Consider the following 15,782-nt stretch of genomic DNA (forward strand, 5'->3'; position numbering starts at 1 on the left):
ACAAGATTTACATAAGGAAAGATAAGACTTGTAAAACTTTTATTCCTCCTCCATGACTGACACGGTCTATTAAACTAACAGACATTCTCGTCCCCTATCGGACCTAAAAAGCGCTGAAGTGCCTGTTCGCCCCACTGAGAATTAGAAATGAAAAGATGGATGCTGCCATAAAAGATAAGGAACAAGACAGATGACACACTTAAGAAAAAAAGAAAGAATAAAAAAAGACTGTTCTGCCATCGGTGTCATTGAAAGCTAGCCTGTGTCTTGGTCAGAGGCTCACATTTTTAAGTTAAAGAAATCACAAAGTTAATGACTTATAATTTTGATGCTCAACAGTGGAGTACAACTGCTGAAGGCTGATATTAAATATGGTAAGATTTTTCTTTTAATGTCAGTGTTGAAATTAGCTTTTGCTTCAACTTAGCAACGTCACCGGTTGCTTTTTCCTTTGAACTGAATGCAAGTTGAGCTTGGTGGATTTAAATCTTGAGATTATCTCACTTATTCCTTCTTTAGATCATTTCATCGTCAAATCTCAATGGACGTTTGAGGAAGAGATGATGATTGAGTTTAGCAGCTGCGGCAGCTTGAATTGGCCTATTCCAGGTGCAGCTAATTTGCTCGATAAAAGTGGGGCGGTGGTATATAATTGGTTTCGGTATGGGGAGGGTGTATATTTAGGCTTCTCGAATTGGATTAAGGAAACCTGAAAGAATTTTCTGGTTTTGAATCTACACTAATAAGAAGACAGGATAGAAGAGAGAGAAACGGCTCAAAATGGTGTGTGTGTGTCCAGTTGGATGAAGGATTAAAGACATAGCCATGCATTTTTCTTTTTCAATACTTACTGTGTGTGATTCTTATGGTGCATTCACACCAAATGCGTTTCGTGCATCAGGTGTGTCTAATTTACATTGAAACTCAGTGTGGAGGTGCGTCGAGCTTCCTTTGCAGCACATCTATAGCAGCGTGATTTGAAACTTTTTGAGCGTTTGATGCATCAAGCCTGAACAACAAACAGGCCGGCGACGGAAAACAACGAGAGATTTTGACACATCTGATGCACCACCTCGACGTGCCAGCATGTAGACTTTGGATGTAAACCAGATGCGCGAAACGCATTTGGTGTGAACGTACTATTAGGGTTAGGTCATGAGCGTGACACACTGCAGAGCTCAGTTTTCAAATTTGTTGGTTTCTACTATGCTGGCTTTAAAATTTGAAGCCTCTCATGGGAAAATTGATTTATACTTTATGAATGACCAGGGGTGAGTCAGAGACCCTCTCGCCTTTTGAGTTTTAGAACGTAATCGTTTTGTGAAAGGGGCGATTAAAACAACCGGCGTTCAACACACTTTTCAGACTTTCTTTGTGAAACGTTTTGAAAACCAAGTATTCTTTTCCTTTCTGTTCACAATTAGACTTCAGTCTCCTATTAGCACGGTGAAGGTGGTGGTTGTAATGTGATAAAAATGACTTGAGGCTTGAAATGTTGAGGTGTTTTTTTTTTTGTTTGTTTGAAAAGGAAACAGGTGTCCATTGCACTTTGCACAATTTGTTCATTTCACACCAGCAATGCGTCAGCGACGGCTGCTATTGTTTTAAGAACAAGAACGGTAAAGTAGGTGTTTTCGGTCCGAGCACATCCTGTTGTGTGATCATCCAACTCACACAGGGTCTGGTGTGTATGTGTCATGTGTTTTTGGGAGGGGAGGGGAAGAAGAAGTAAGGGTGATGTCATATTTGATGACTTCACTTCAGATGTGCCAGGGAGTGCGAGAGCATTGCGCTGCCCTTTTCTTATCTGGGTGCTCTGCCCTGTCTTTCATCCTCCCTATGCCAGCCCTGCCCTGCCAGTCCCGTACTTCCAGAAATAGACTCAAGCTTTCCTCTTAACTCCCCTACCAGCCCACCAATCTGATCTCGAAACCCTCCCACTTACATTCCAGTCTCGCCAATACCAAGCCTGTGGCTGAACTCGTTGGCTAAGTTACTTTCCCAGAGCTTGAGACCATACAGTCTCTCAGCTGACCTGTTCATATTACGGCATGGTTGGCAGCACATTTACCTCCCTCATCCTCCCACCGACAGTGGCGACAACAGCAAAGAGGAAACACCTCGCAGCAGAGCCAGCAGGACGTGGAACACACACACACACACACACGCGCGCACACACACTCTCGCTCCCACTGGAGCCACACTGGAGGGGGCAAGCTAGGCTGCACTACACACACTTGTGATTTCCCCCTCCACAACGCACACACACAGACGCTGGCTCCTCCCTTTGCGAACAGAAAGAGGTGGGAGGTGCAGTCAATCACTGAGAGAAAGTGGAAGGGGCTTTAGCAGGACTTGCTCAGGGGGGGGGGGAGGCGGGACAAATCCTGTTCATTTTCTCCAAATAAATATTGGAGGTACACACCAGGATTCCTTTATCCGGAGCGAGGGGGGAATAAGCAGAGGAAGATAAAGGGCGTGCGTCTGATTTCGGAAGCAACACAGGAAGTAGGGCATGCTCGGCGCAGGGGTGAGGAAGGGAGGGTGGGAGAAAGAAAAGGAGGAGAGGGAGAGCTTTGTGGTGCTTTTTCTCCACCCCTTGTCTTAAAGGAGCAGCAAAGAGGAAAGATAGACAGACACAGTCGGTCAGAGGGAGAGGAGAGGACCACAACTAAAGACGTTTGGAAGGAGGTCTGCATCAACAGCAAAAAAAAAAAAAAAAAAAAAAGTGTGGGGGGAATGGAGCTCTGAAATTACATTTTTCCCTCATTTTTCTCTGGGCTTTTCCTCCTCCTCCCTTCCTCCCCCCACCACCACCACCACCAATTCTGGCTCAGTCTTCTTATTTTTCCTCAACTCTGCGAGTGTTATAAGACTCTGACTATGCCTGGTGAGTGTTATCCGGCTCTTCACGTCATCGTGCCTTGTCATCCTTTGCGAGACGAGTCGTTTCGTGCGAACGTGTGTGGCCGCGAACGGAGATGCGGATGCTGGCGGCTCGGTGCAAACTGCTTCCACTCCCGTGAATTGGTGTGCGGGTGATGCTCCAGCTGCGCTGTGTGCTCCTCTGTCACCAGCGACGTCCTGACCACACACACACAGACTCGCAACGCATCTTTTTGTACGTCCGGGAGTGCGTTGTTTGTTATGCAACTGCTCAGTTTGCATTGCATGGTCAGACGGGGCAAGCTATCGTGACAGATTTTTATAGAAGCTATAAAAAAAAGCCACTGTGTGCTTTTGTTCTGTTTTATTTGCTCGTTTGGGAGCGTGGAACTCGAATGTGGGAACGTCACACCAGGCTGGCCTGTGTGACGGAGGGGCAGCCAGCTAACGCAAATCAGATGACTGGGCCACATTGTGAGGTCAGCTGCTGGTTCTGGCCAACAGTTTCGGTCCAAGTAGATTAGCTATGAAAGAAAAAAGAAACAAGCAATGAGGGAAGTCTATTGTTGGTGGCTTTTAACCGTGATGCAGTGTTTCTTCTTTGATGATGTGAAATTAAAATAGATGGCTTTTCTTCAAACTTTAGAAGTTTAACTCTGGATTAAACATCGAATCAACGATGATTTTTTGCAATGTATGGCGGAGTCCTTATCAGCCTGTCCTGATATTGATTTGAACCTAAATAGACCAATAAATGCAGGCTACTCAGACGTTCACAGCAATGTAAATAGTAAAAGGAGAACCTTACATGCAGAAAATTGGTAAGCAGCTGTATATCATATTTGATTACGTCAATGCAGTTTCACTGGATTTATTTGATCACCAAAAAACTAGAGTGATAAATATTTTTGGGGGAAATATGTATTTTTTGCTCTAAGAAAATCAGGAATTCAAGATTTTAAACTGCTTTTCTTCAATTAGTATTTTCCCCCCCCAGAACTGATGGTTTTTATGTTCTATTCAAGTCAACCTGACAACTTAATTGAATTTCGTACATTTATGCAAATCTATCCTGATCCGCTAAGAGCTAATCTGATTAAAGTCACCCAAAGTGATTCGATTTGTGTTTATAAATAAGCACATTAATTTAATAAAACTACTTACCAAAGTAAGAAAAACAAAAAATCTTAAAGTTACCAACAAAGATCGTCTGTCGTCTCAAGGTACTTCAGAAAACAAGTCCAACTACGCTGAATCCAGTTTGGTCCAAATGAATTTCAAATAAAAAAAAAATTCAATACAATCAAATTCAAGACAAATAACATAAAGTTCTGTTTATTCCAAATTTTAATACAATACAGTAAAATGTTGCTGATTATTTAAAGCTAGTTAGTAAAAAACAAAATTATATATATTTTTGATTGCAGCCTAATTCTGAGCAAGCATGTGGCGACAGGAGGAAGGAACCACATCCACCCTATCCTGGAATAAAATCTGCAGCCATCTGTTACGGCTTTATTTGAGAACACAGGACCATGATAAAGATAAGAGTGGTTTTTCTCCAGGACAGAAACACGGTTAAATACAGACGAATTGAGCCAGGAGTTCCCTCTGTGGAAATGCAGTGAAATCTCACATTTTTTCCTTACGTCTTTGGAACGTAGAAAGAAACGTTGCACCAATCGCATAAAGGGGTAAATTTAGTTTCAAGTTTTCCACAAAAGACTTAAATTAATCCAATTTGGATTTGAAAAACTCGCCGATTCCACTGAGAAAGCTATTTTCTGTTTTGAAAAAGCCGTAATGGTTGTCTGATGGTTGATAATTTGTGCGCTTGTTTGCTGCAGCATGCTGTTGATGTGGGTTTCAGAGCTCAGCTGGTGTCTTGTGTTCCTGGGGCTTATAGAAATAGTAATAATAATAACAATAATAATAATAAAAGAAACTGCTTGAATTCAGCATATTGTGCTAAAAACATTTGGAGCACTCAATGTATGGACTGTATAGCTGTTTACATTATGAGCTTTCATTGTTTTCCTCTCCACTTAGCCAGGGGCGGTATATCAGTCCGTACGCATGAGCTGATGTTACTGTACATACTGATGCCTGTTCACATGTTGTATCCAGAAACCTGGGTTTGTTTTGTGTGTGTGTGGATGTGGGTGTGTGTGTGTGTGTTTGTTTGCTCACAGCTTGTTAACAAGTAGACAAGAGATGTCGGTCATTTCTGCAGCTTCATGGTCTTGCAGATGGGGTGGAGGGGTGAGACCGCGAGGCCAAATGTGGATAGAAGAAACTAGTAGAAAGAAGACTGAAACAAAACAGTCGTCGATTGTTTATGCTCTAGTATTTTCCGCCCTTGTTAATTCTGAATGACTAAACCTTTTATGCACCTTCCAGACAGTTTCTTCTCACTTCAAAAAAATGACCACAGGGACGTTCGGCTGATGATGTGATTAAGTACTGGCCCATATATTTAGTGCTTTATGTGTTATGCAAGAATGAATAGAGCGCTGCTTTGTAATCTGTCCTCCCAATGCTCTGCTTCCTGCCTGTTCTCCTGTTTTTTTTTCTTCTTTTTTTTTGGAGTGTTGTGTCTCTCTAAGTACTCTGTCACGCTGTGGATCATCTCTGTGATGTACATTGATTTACTGGGAGCTGATGAAGTGGAGCGGAGCATTTGATCAGACACAGGAACATGGAAAGGAGGGAGGGAGGGAATGAGTGGCTGGATGGACGAGCTGGAGGTTGGTGGACTTACAGGTCCACTTCTGGTTTCGGAAAAGGGCACAGTTCAACACTTAGTCTGCACTAAAACAAAACATCATCTGGTCAACTGGGAACACAAAGAATATTGTCAGATTGGTGCAATGCAAGTATTAAAAGATCACACAAAGCCCAACAGTCTTCAATGTGGATGTTAGTACTGAGTAAAGGAGCGATAATTGCTTTCTGAGATGTTTGAAAATGAAAACAAAGTGGTGACAGCTTAAAGTTAGTTATCAAATGTGAACAGTTTTAATAGAACAAACAGGCTCAAACAAGTTATATCCATATATAAACAAAATAGCTCTACAGGTAAAAGTGGATCATTATGAAATTATATGAGTGTTGTTAATAATAATAATTGTATTAAATGCCAAAAGAGATGCTGTACATTTAGCTGTGTGTTCTAGTTTTTTTTTTTTCCCAAGCTTTCCCTAACATAGCTAAGCATACATGAACAACTTCCATGAAAAAAAAAAAAAATTAAAAAAATACAATACCATGAAAAAAAATGGAGGGCTGGTATATACATAACATGTAAATAACTCAAATTTCAAAACAATTAGTACAGAGGCAATTTACTACAATACATTTTCCCTATTTAACCCAGAGATTTTAATTTTTTGCAAGCTGCAATCTACCTGAACAAGTAATTCTTTCCACCCTAAATAAACCATGTCTGATCTGGTTCCAGTCATTCAGGGATTGAGCTGCTATGCTTTGCCATTTCCTTGGGTGTTCTAGTTCTTAAAGAGAAATATATCAGTTGGCTAAAATTTTACGTCTGCCAGTCAGCGCTTTAAGAAAAACACAGAATAAAAACTGTACCCGAATTTCTGCTTGATGTATTTTTATTTAGTCAGTTCAGTCAATTTTTCTTTCGATTTTTAATATTTCAAACCACACTTACAAGATGAAATACATTAATTAGCTTTAATCATTAGATGGGAAGACGGGATTTAGGTTTGTTTGAGTCAAGTATAATCTGATGAAATATCCACGTCATCAAAAAAAAAACAAAAAAAAAAAAAACGGACATATATCAAACTGGTTTAAGCAAATATAAGCAAGCTGTTCAGACAACTGTTCAGCATGGTTTCTTTTCATGAAAGGTATTCCAGCTAGACCTCATATATATAAATATAAATATATACTGCTTCTTTGTGGGAGAGGATGAAATGGGAACATATGGTCGTGATGGAGCGGCATTGTCAGTACTTGCCCCGAAGGCCGCGTTGTGGATCCAGTTGGAACGGCTGCAGAAAACAGCCCTCTGCACTTCTTCCCTGTTCTGTTCACATGTTTCTACCCAAATCAACTCTGTGAAGTCGTTGTCACTGCCTCATCTCTCCTCTATTTATTTTGCTGCCTCGACAAATGACACGAAGGCCAAACTGTGGCAGAACGAATGACGGGGAGCTGTAATGGCTCCCGAGGTTCCACTTCCACTTGTTTCTCTTCATGTGTGAACTTGTGGAAGAGGAGACTGAACAACAGTTTCTTTTTTATCTTTTTAAAACGCTATCTATAGATCCGAAACACTAGGTTTCCAATTGTTTTGAACTGGACTTGTAAGAATTTTGAGGAATGTGGGGAGTAGAGGCTGCGGCGCTGTTATCTGTTGTTTACGCAGAATGAGGAGCTGCTGATGCAGATGAAGCCTTAGAATGATGAGTTTGTTTTATTACACACAATAAAACAATGACGATATTTTCCTCATTGTGTTTCCAATCGGAAGATTCAATAAAGATACCAAATCTAACAATTACTTAAACCAACTATTTGTTATACAGTAAGTGGTGCTTATGTAGTTAAATTATACGTCCCATAGTCTGAACAACAGTTTTTTTTTCATGTGAAGTATTACTCATCTAAATTGCACTGAAATGACCTCTAGAGATTCACTGACTACAGTTTTATTGCTGCTTTTCTTCCACCAATGTCTGCTAGTGGCACTGTCGTTTCTCTGAGCAGGAAACAATTAACTATAATTCATATTTTACTGTCAAAAAGAATAAAGTGAATGTGGGGTTTATGATTCATGCTGCATTTAGCATCTTCTTGTAGTGATTAGCAAAAGTTAGTTTGCTGATTCTGAACATTAGTCTCGATAAGTAAAACATGCAGTTCCACACACCGACTTTGAGAGTTACATAATTTCCAATATTTACAAATGTAATTGTTTCCATGACAAAAGGCAGCGCATTTAAAATAATACGTACAATGGGAAAGGTTTTGAAGGCAGAATGTCAGAAACAGTAAGAGCTTCTTAAAGAGACAAAGGCCCAATTTCAAGGCGTCAAGTTACAAAGTCTAATTTCTTGTAAGTCATGTTTGATATATACAGCATTTTTTTAACAACTAAACGTAACATAGTTACTTGATTGTGCAGTAAAATGGCACTTAATGCCTAAAAATGCATACTGCCTAAATGATCTTCAGTCATGTATCGGCTTCTTAAAATCCACATCAGTTTTGAGAATGATAACTTTAAATATCGTCCCTTCAGTAACCACTTCCTTCCTGAAGAGAGTGCTAATTTTGCATCCTTTTCTTTTAAGTTCACTGATTGTTGTGAATAGGGTTTGGATATTTCAAAGCAACTCGTCGCTGGTCATTCTGGCTGAGTTTTTTGCTGAATTTCTAGCCATTTCTCGGCTTTGTTGCATGAAAAAATCTGACGTGGACTGATTGAGTTGCAGGTTGAGAAGGACAAGGAGACAAAAGTCTTTAAAAGGAAACTTTTGTCTCCTTGTCCTTATGAACCTTTCTTTCATTTCCTGTTTGGTGTGAAAGCCAATAAATGTGAGGTGAAGACTCCAGCAACACTTGCAATTCAGGGAAACAACTTTATAATCAGACAAACTTTTTTGGGGGGGCTTGTGTCTCGATGTATTTCAAGCATTTTTAGAGTTTTCACCTCACCAGATCTTTGACACTTTTCACACACCTTGGGAGACGGTAAAGTTGCGCGAGAAACTTTTGGATTTCTGCAAATACACGAGAAAAAAGGTCTGATTTATACTTGGGGGAATAGATTGTTGCGGTGGTTTGTACAGATTGTTGAGGACAACATGATGATTGTAACGTATGCTACGGCAATATTATGCAAATTTTATATTTTATTAATTTAGTGCGGCCTTATTTCGAACAAATTTGCAGATAAAAAAAAAAAAAAAAAGATGTGATGTATATTTGATTTATGTACATACATACTAAGTCCGCTCTTGCTTCCCAGTGCTCTCCGCTTCCTGCCTGATCATTTTATTTTTTATTTTTTTGGTAACACTTTATTTGAAGGGGGTTGAATAAGACTGTCATGACACTTTCATAAACATGACATAACACCTGTCATGAACATGAATAAGCCTTCATGAATATTTATGACTGTTGTCATAAAGCGTCATTCGGTAAATCATGACACTTTTAATACAAAGTTGACATTATTCAAAATGTCTTTATGACAACTTGACATTAACCAAGAAATCATTACTGTTTAAACTTTACCTTTAATAACATAAAGTTACCTAATTTTTAAAGTGCAATCAGTAATACTTTTATAACAAATTTATAACAGTAATGATTTCTTGGTTAATGTCAAGTTGTCATAAAGACATTTTGAATAATGTCAACTTTGTATTAAAAGTGTCATGATTTACCGAATGACACTTTATGACAACAGTCATAAATATTCATGAAGGCTTATTCATGTTCATGACAGGTGTTATGTCATGTTTATGACAGTGTCATGTCAGTCTTATTCAACCTCCTTCAAATAAAGTGTTACCTTTTTTTTTTAGGGTTGTCATAATTACTTCCGAGTCTCAGAGTTGTTTCTCAGGCTACTTTTTGAATTCTCGGATACCAGATAAGTGCTGGAATACACATTTCTTCTTTTCATCTTCATGTCTCTTTCCGTCTGTTTCCCTCCTGTCAACATCTCCCGGTCCAAGACGTGTCACGTTTGCTCCGTCCATCTCCCACCCCTGCGCCACGCAGACTTGTGGGAGCTCGTCTGGAATGTTATGTATCCACCCATCATGTTTCTTTTGGTCTCTTCCTGTTTTCCTGTGCCTCCGCTTTGCGCAGGTGTTGCCATGCCGAGCAGGTTGGTGGTTAGCAAGGGAATAAGATCTTAGCGATGAGGCCGCTCAGATGATGACAGGAGACAAACAAGCTAGCTGAATGAGTCTTATCTCACCTCACGGTGCCGTGCTCTTGTTGTCAACAACTATAGATGGGCTCATTCTCGTATACAAAATGTTATCCATTGACTAATGCACATACATGCCTTGATGCTGCAATGTTTTTCAAGCCACACAACTTGTGTAGCACAGCACAACATAGTCCAGAAGGGTGTTTTTCCATCCTTTCCACTCCCCACATTTGTGATTACAAACTAGATTGAAAAGATACAATAGGCTCACTTACTCCCCAAAACTCCAAACAATCTCATGATGTGGGATATTATCGCAGCCCAGAACAGAGGAATGAGGAAATCACCCTCCTTCCCTCAGTGTTTAGACTCTGAGCTTCGCCTTGGCTTTGCAGTTAACCTTTACCCAACCATTCATACAGCAGAGTGGCATGTAGGCCTGTTGACTCTAGATAAGAACAAACGGGACCTTAAATCCAAAGCAGTAGGGCTACAAACTATATTTTACCTGAAACAGATTTATCTTTTTTTAATAAAGTGGTTTTTTTTTAAATATATGTGAAATAATAGGATTTTTCTGTAATTTCCAAAGTCCATCAGTCATTTAGGCTTGCGACATGTGGAACCCTAAAGCAGAGATATCGGCCATTAAGACTAAACCAGTTTTATATTCCAATCTGAGATCCTTTTGTTGAAAAAGATGAAAGATAACATAACACCCTGATTGTTCAGTTGCGTGTCTATGAAAATAATTAACTTTAAGTATGTAACAATAGTCCATTGCGTGTTTTACGCATCTGATAGCGCTGCATATCCAATTGTTTGCCACCTAATGCTTTGTGGAAATAGTATCACACCTTACAGTAGCTACGTAATACAATGAAATATCCACAAGTGCTACTCCAATGTTGCTGCAAAAATGACACTACTTAATATCATGCTGCACAGTGTATGAGGCAATAACGATTCGCTGACCTGAAGTGACTCCACCGGTAAGGCAGTGCGACCTATTTTTTGATTTGTCTACTTGAGGTTGCTCACAGGCTATAAACAGAGCTTTGATCTTTCATCATGTGATCATTAAATAAGAAAACATGATCACAGCAAAACTCTTGTATTCTTTAAACTGTAGTAGTGATATCCTTAATTTCCTCATGTGTGGACAGGCCAGTGTCCAACGTCCAACAGGTTGTTGTTTTTTATTTTTTATTTTCATTTCAAAACAAGAAAAAAGTCAGACAGTAGCTTGAGTTGTAAAATTAGATTTTTTTTAGGACTTAAAATTGAAAATTAGTGATTTTTGCATTCACTTCACTGTTCTTTATGACACATGGTGATTATCCAAAGCAGCCCTGTGTTTCACATTGATGGATGTTTCTTATCACAACATGCTAAGGGATTTTGTTCTCAAAATGTAGAACTGGATAAAAAAAAAAATATATATATATATATATATATATATATATATATATATATATATATATATATATATACACATTTCAAGCTACTGATCAAAATAAGTTGATGGTATTTTCCCAAGGATAACATAATTATACCACGATTACTAAATAAAAAGCAGAAAAAAGATAAAGGACTCCATGCAAAAGGACCACTTTCCATGAGATTATTTCCACCATGTCTTTTTCTGGGTTGGGTTCATTCTGCAGCTCTAATTACATTATTCTGACATCACTCCTTCCTGACTGTGAGAGAGCAGCCCTCTCAATGTTTGTCCTTCTCAAACTTGGCTGGCCTTATTTTTCTCTTCTCCTTTCCCCACATCCGAGTTCCTCCCTTGACGCTCTTGTTTTCTTCCATTTTTCTACCCTTATTCCTTCGTTTCTTTCTCTTCGGTTAAGGAAGCAACATTTTCCCACAGAGCATGCATGGCACTGAAAAAAGCTGAGCCATTGTTGCCTCTTGAAGTGAGGGGGGGGAGGATGGACTGACTTCCTGGCTGCCAATGTTGAGCCTCTGTCAGCGTGAGAAAAGGCAAGAAAGACGAGTGGATGATGACAAAATAAAAAGACTCGATTCGACAGATCCAGTGTAGCTAGAAAGATTTGGACGCTAAACGACCTCATTTCCTTTACCTCTTTCACCTTTTGATGTAGTTTCTTGTTTTCTCTTCTGTCACTGCCACATTTTTTGCTTATTACGCAGCAGCTCAGCAAAACTATAAGCTAAACATAGAACCGTGGGGAGGTAACACCGCCGTGTCTGCGGGCATTTGAATGAAACGACAAAAGACGCAGGTGCTGTGTTGATATGTCGGTGAGCGGGCGAGCTTGCAATTTTAAGCTCCTCCACAGGTGACCTAATCTCAGCATATTACCACAGTCTTACAACACCGGGTTGTCCCGAATAACAGCGCTGTCTTTTTAACTGGGATGTGGAGAGAGGGGTGTGTCCGGGGCCAGCAGACATCCTTAGGGAGTGCTGTGGTGTAAGTCAGAGGGCAGAGGCTCCAGCTCTGTTCCCAGAGATCCAGTAGTTGCTCAGGAAGCCGTGAGAAATGCAAATCCAAATTTCGGTCGCGCTTTTTGGAGCTCAGAGAGGATCCGCAAGACCATGTTTCACATTTTCAGTAAATCGTAAGTGTTTTCCCCTCTTTTTTTTTTTAAATGGCTTTTTCACGCTCGTGTGCTTGTCGCTGGCGATAGCTGCAGCCCCAGCTGTTGCGGTTTACGGAAGCGGGAGAGAGAGAGAAGAAAAAAAAAACTGTGCTTCTGCATCCACCCACGATTGACTCGGGCTGCATCCAGTCTGGTTTTAGCTGCCTTAAATGTCATAAAGTAGTTGCTGCATGAATTATACATGCAAAGAAATGCCATGACGGTTAATTAAAAAGAGGAAAAGTACAGAACTCCTCAGGAGCTGGGGCAGGATGCGAGAAGAAGAAAAAACAGAGACATGTTTAGACTCGAAGATGAAAAAAGGAAATTCATCGCCAGAGGCAAATCTCGGCTGTTGACTGCAAACAAGCGCTCAGTATTGACAATTTAAAGCCGTTTGTCTGCTAAAATCACACCATCTGTTTAGCTTCTGTAATTATATATGCACCGACAAAAACACAAAGAAAGTCAAAGTTTGTCTTTGGCATATCGTTGTATGGAGTTTTGCCGCGCCGTGTGGGAAGTAGCTCTCTGCCCTCCCTCCCCTCCCCGTGAACTTGCGTGCTCGCCTGCTTCTTTGTCCGCTGCCAAAGGGGTGTTTGAATATTCAGGTCAAGAAGTCAAAAACTGCACTTCCTCATCTCCTCCACATGTTGCCCGTCCGCTTCCAAGACTGTTTATGGATAAGCTGAAGAGAAAAGATGTGTAACTAATTGGTGTATTTCCTCAACTTGTTCTAAATGATGTAGCAGCAGTTGTTTTTTTATTTGCCAGGCATAGGTTCCTATAAATACGACGGTGTCCTCTAAACAGGCGAGCTGGCCCATTAGCACATGGGCACAGATGGACATGCTTTCTCCCTGACGCCGGTGGACTTGGAGCATTCTCAGCCAGAGCTGACTCATACATTCTAATGGGGCGCTGTTTTGCTCCTAATAGTCCTATTATTGTTGCAGTTGCTGGTTTTACTTCTTACTTCTACAGCTAAAGGGGTTACATAGCAAATCGATAATGGCTAATGAGGAAAGACAAAGAGGAACTGCAAAGCTCAGAGGAAAAAAAAATATATAAACATTCTTCTGTGTGTGTGATACGAGTTGGCCTGGTACAGTGTGGGATTTTTTATTTTTATTTTTTACAGAATATTGACCTTGATTAAATTTATTCATAGCTGAATGGTAATATTGTATTGACCTCGATTTGAAACAGATTGTGTACAATATGATTTTGCTGTTTTTATTAAAAACAGGCAAAGAAATTCTTTAATTGGTCATACTGCTGCTAAAATAACAGGATACGCTGATTAACACTGTTGTAGCAACATACCCTTTATATGTCTTTTACTTTTCAATTAAATTACACTACTCTGATTGAAAATATAAACTTTTTAGCAAGTAGTTTTAATGTTCCTATTGTAAAAATAGCTTAGCTTCTGGGATTAGCATTGGCATTTTTAATGTCTGGTTAGTTAGGCTTCTCTGGTAGCAAACCTGCAATTGACTGCCACTCATAATTTCTTGCTTAGGCAGTTATTAACATTGTTGCCCTAATGAAAGCGAGGGGCAATGGAAAAGTATCCCAAACAGCAGAAGTTTTCCTTGTTGTGAGTTTTCCTTCCTTCCACCAGCAGACCAGCAGGCGAAGGAATGGCAGCACCCCTCCACCATGCGATACGGCCCGAATGTCCAGAGAAACTCTGCTGAGTCTGGCACTTTGTCTGGCATTTAAAAATAAAAGGAGATGAAACTGTTGGAACTCTTTCATGTAAAATGTTTGCAGCCTTGAAACCAGACCTTTATAGATCTGACAGGTTGGTGTGACAGAGATGGATGCCGAGATTTGGGAGATGATCAGCTGTAGAGGACCGTGAAGACAGCAGCTGGCAGAAAATATTTGGATTTATGTCCCAGTAAAATTACACATAATACCTCCTACATGTTCATGATGTCGCATGGTAACAGTTATTTTCTGCTGCATTTATATATATATATATATATATATATATATATATATATATATATATATATATATATATATATATATATATATATATATTAGGGTGCTCCTTTAGTTAAGAAAACAGTTAGATACAAATATATGCTTCTTTCCTTTGCAAAAAACCACAAACAAAACTTTCTTCTGCTTATATAAAAAAAAGTAACTAACTTTTAAAGTAAAATTGTAGTGAGGTACTGCTTACTTTTTATTTCAGTAAAATTTTACAGCGGTAAATTGACTTGTATTTAAGGAAGACTTTGTTAAAGTAACAATATTTTTATCCTCGTTTTGCCTCCCCACACGTCTACAAGAGAGGGCTAAATAATGCTAATGGGCTGGTGATGCTAATGCGCAACTTCAGCAGTTTATGAGCCATGGAGATGTTATACTTTCCTCCACCTCCTCAGGTTCTAATGTTACAGGACAGTGTCTCAAACTGCTGACACACACAGAGCCTCAGGCTTTTACTGTAAGGATTGCTGAACGGCCCAAAGTCAGTGATAGGTTAGTTAAGTGGACAGTTATGGCCCTAATTAGGGCAACGTTTCCACCACCCTGTCTCACTTTGTTATAACCATTTCATCTCTGGCCTCATTTTCGACCACTTGTCCTTGTCTTTCGTTCCGCTGTGTTTTTGTTTTTTTGTTAGTTTTTTTTTTCTGAGCAGAATTTAGGTGCTCTGCAGACAAATTGGCGTCAGAAGCACTTTAGGAGAGATTTTTTTTTTTCTTTTTATGATGCAAACAGTATTTTGCTGAAGGAGGGATAATAAGCTCGCCCAATCTATAAAATCATGACATGACTTAAACATTATTTTATTGGCTGTCACGTAGCTCAGTTCTGCTATTTTTGGTCATGAAATAAAATAGGGCTTCTTAAAATTAGAAATCTGTGCGGGGGTTACAAGTTATTTCACCCTCGAGGATATCAGTTTCTGAAGATTCTTTTGCTGTAATTTTCTCAGTTTAACATTGTTTTCTAAGCTAGAGAATTTTAATATGAAAAGACAGTGATTTGTCTGATTCACACCAGGACAAACATTTTGCAAAGCAGATTTTTTTCATGCTGATTTTTCATCAGAAAATAAAAAAATAAAAATGGTAAATGGTTATTTTTAAGGACCAACACCATAGTGACCTGAGAAAACTCTTGATTTTACCAGTTTTCCACATGGTAGCACCAAATATTGGTAGAGACACACTTATAAAGATGGTTTCCAAAGAAAAAAATGCTTCCGTAATGACATGTAATTGGATAATGGAAAAATAACAACGTGAGAGCCTACTTTGCAGAAGCTAACTTTTGCTTTCCATGGTGATGATGTGAAAATTCACATTTAGAAATGTTTAAGAAACAGCAAT

At 39.5% G+C, this 15,782-nt stretch overlaps 1 protein-coding gene across 4 annotated transcripts in view; it reads left to right on the plus strand.

The window, feature by feature from the left end:
• LOC106907113 (disabled homolog 2-interacting protein) overlaps positions 1–15,782 on the plus strand; it is a 153,040-nt gene that overhangs the window by 78,066 nt on the left and 59,192 nt on the right. Inside the window, exon 1 of one of the 4 annotated variants that reach the window (XM_088010843.1) lies at positions 1,932–2,890. The exons of 2 other annotated variants lie outside the window; for them this stretch is intronic. Coding sequence is in view for 1 of the 2 variants with exons in the window: in XM_014972721.2 (XP_014828207.2) it covers positions 12,380–12,402 (23 nt within the window). In the remaining variant the exon portion in view is untranslated. Of the gene's footprint in view, positions 1–1,931; positions 2,891–10,613; positions 12,403–15,782 lie in introns of those variants that run through there. One more of the 4 variants, XM_014972721.2, reaches the window with a different exon arrangement.

This window comes from Poecilia mexicana, unplaced genomic scaffold (assembly GCF_051168715.1).
Source record: "Poecilia mexicana isolate PSO_F unplaced genomic scaffold, ASM5116871v1 scaffold_12, whole genome shotgun sequence".
NCBI classification, from domain to species: Eukaryota; Metazoa; Chordata; class Actinopteri; order Cyprinodontiformes; family Poeciliidae; genus Poecilia; species Poecilia mexicana.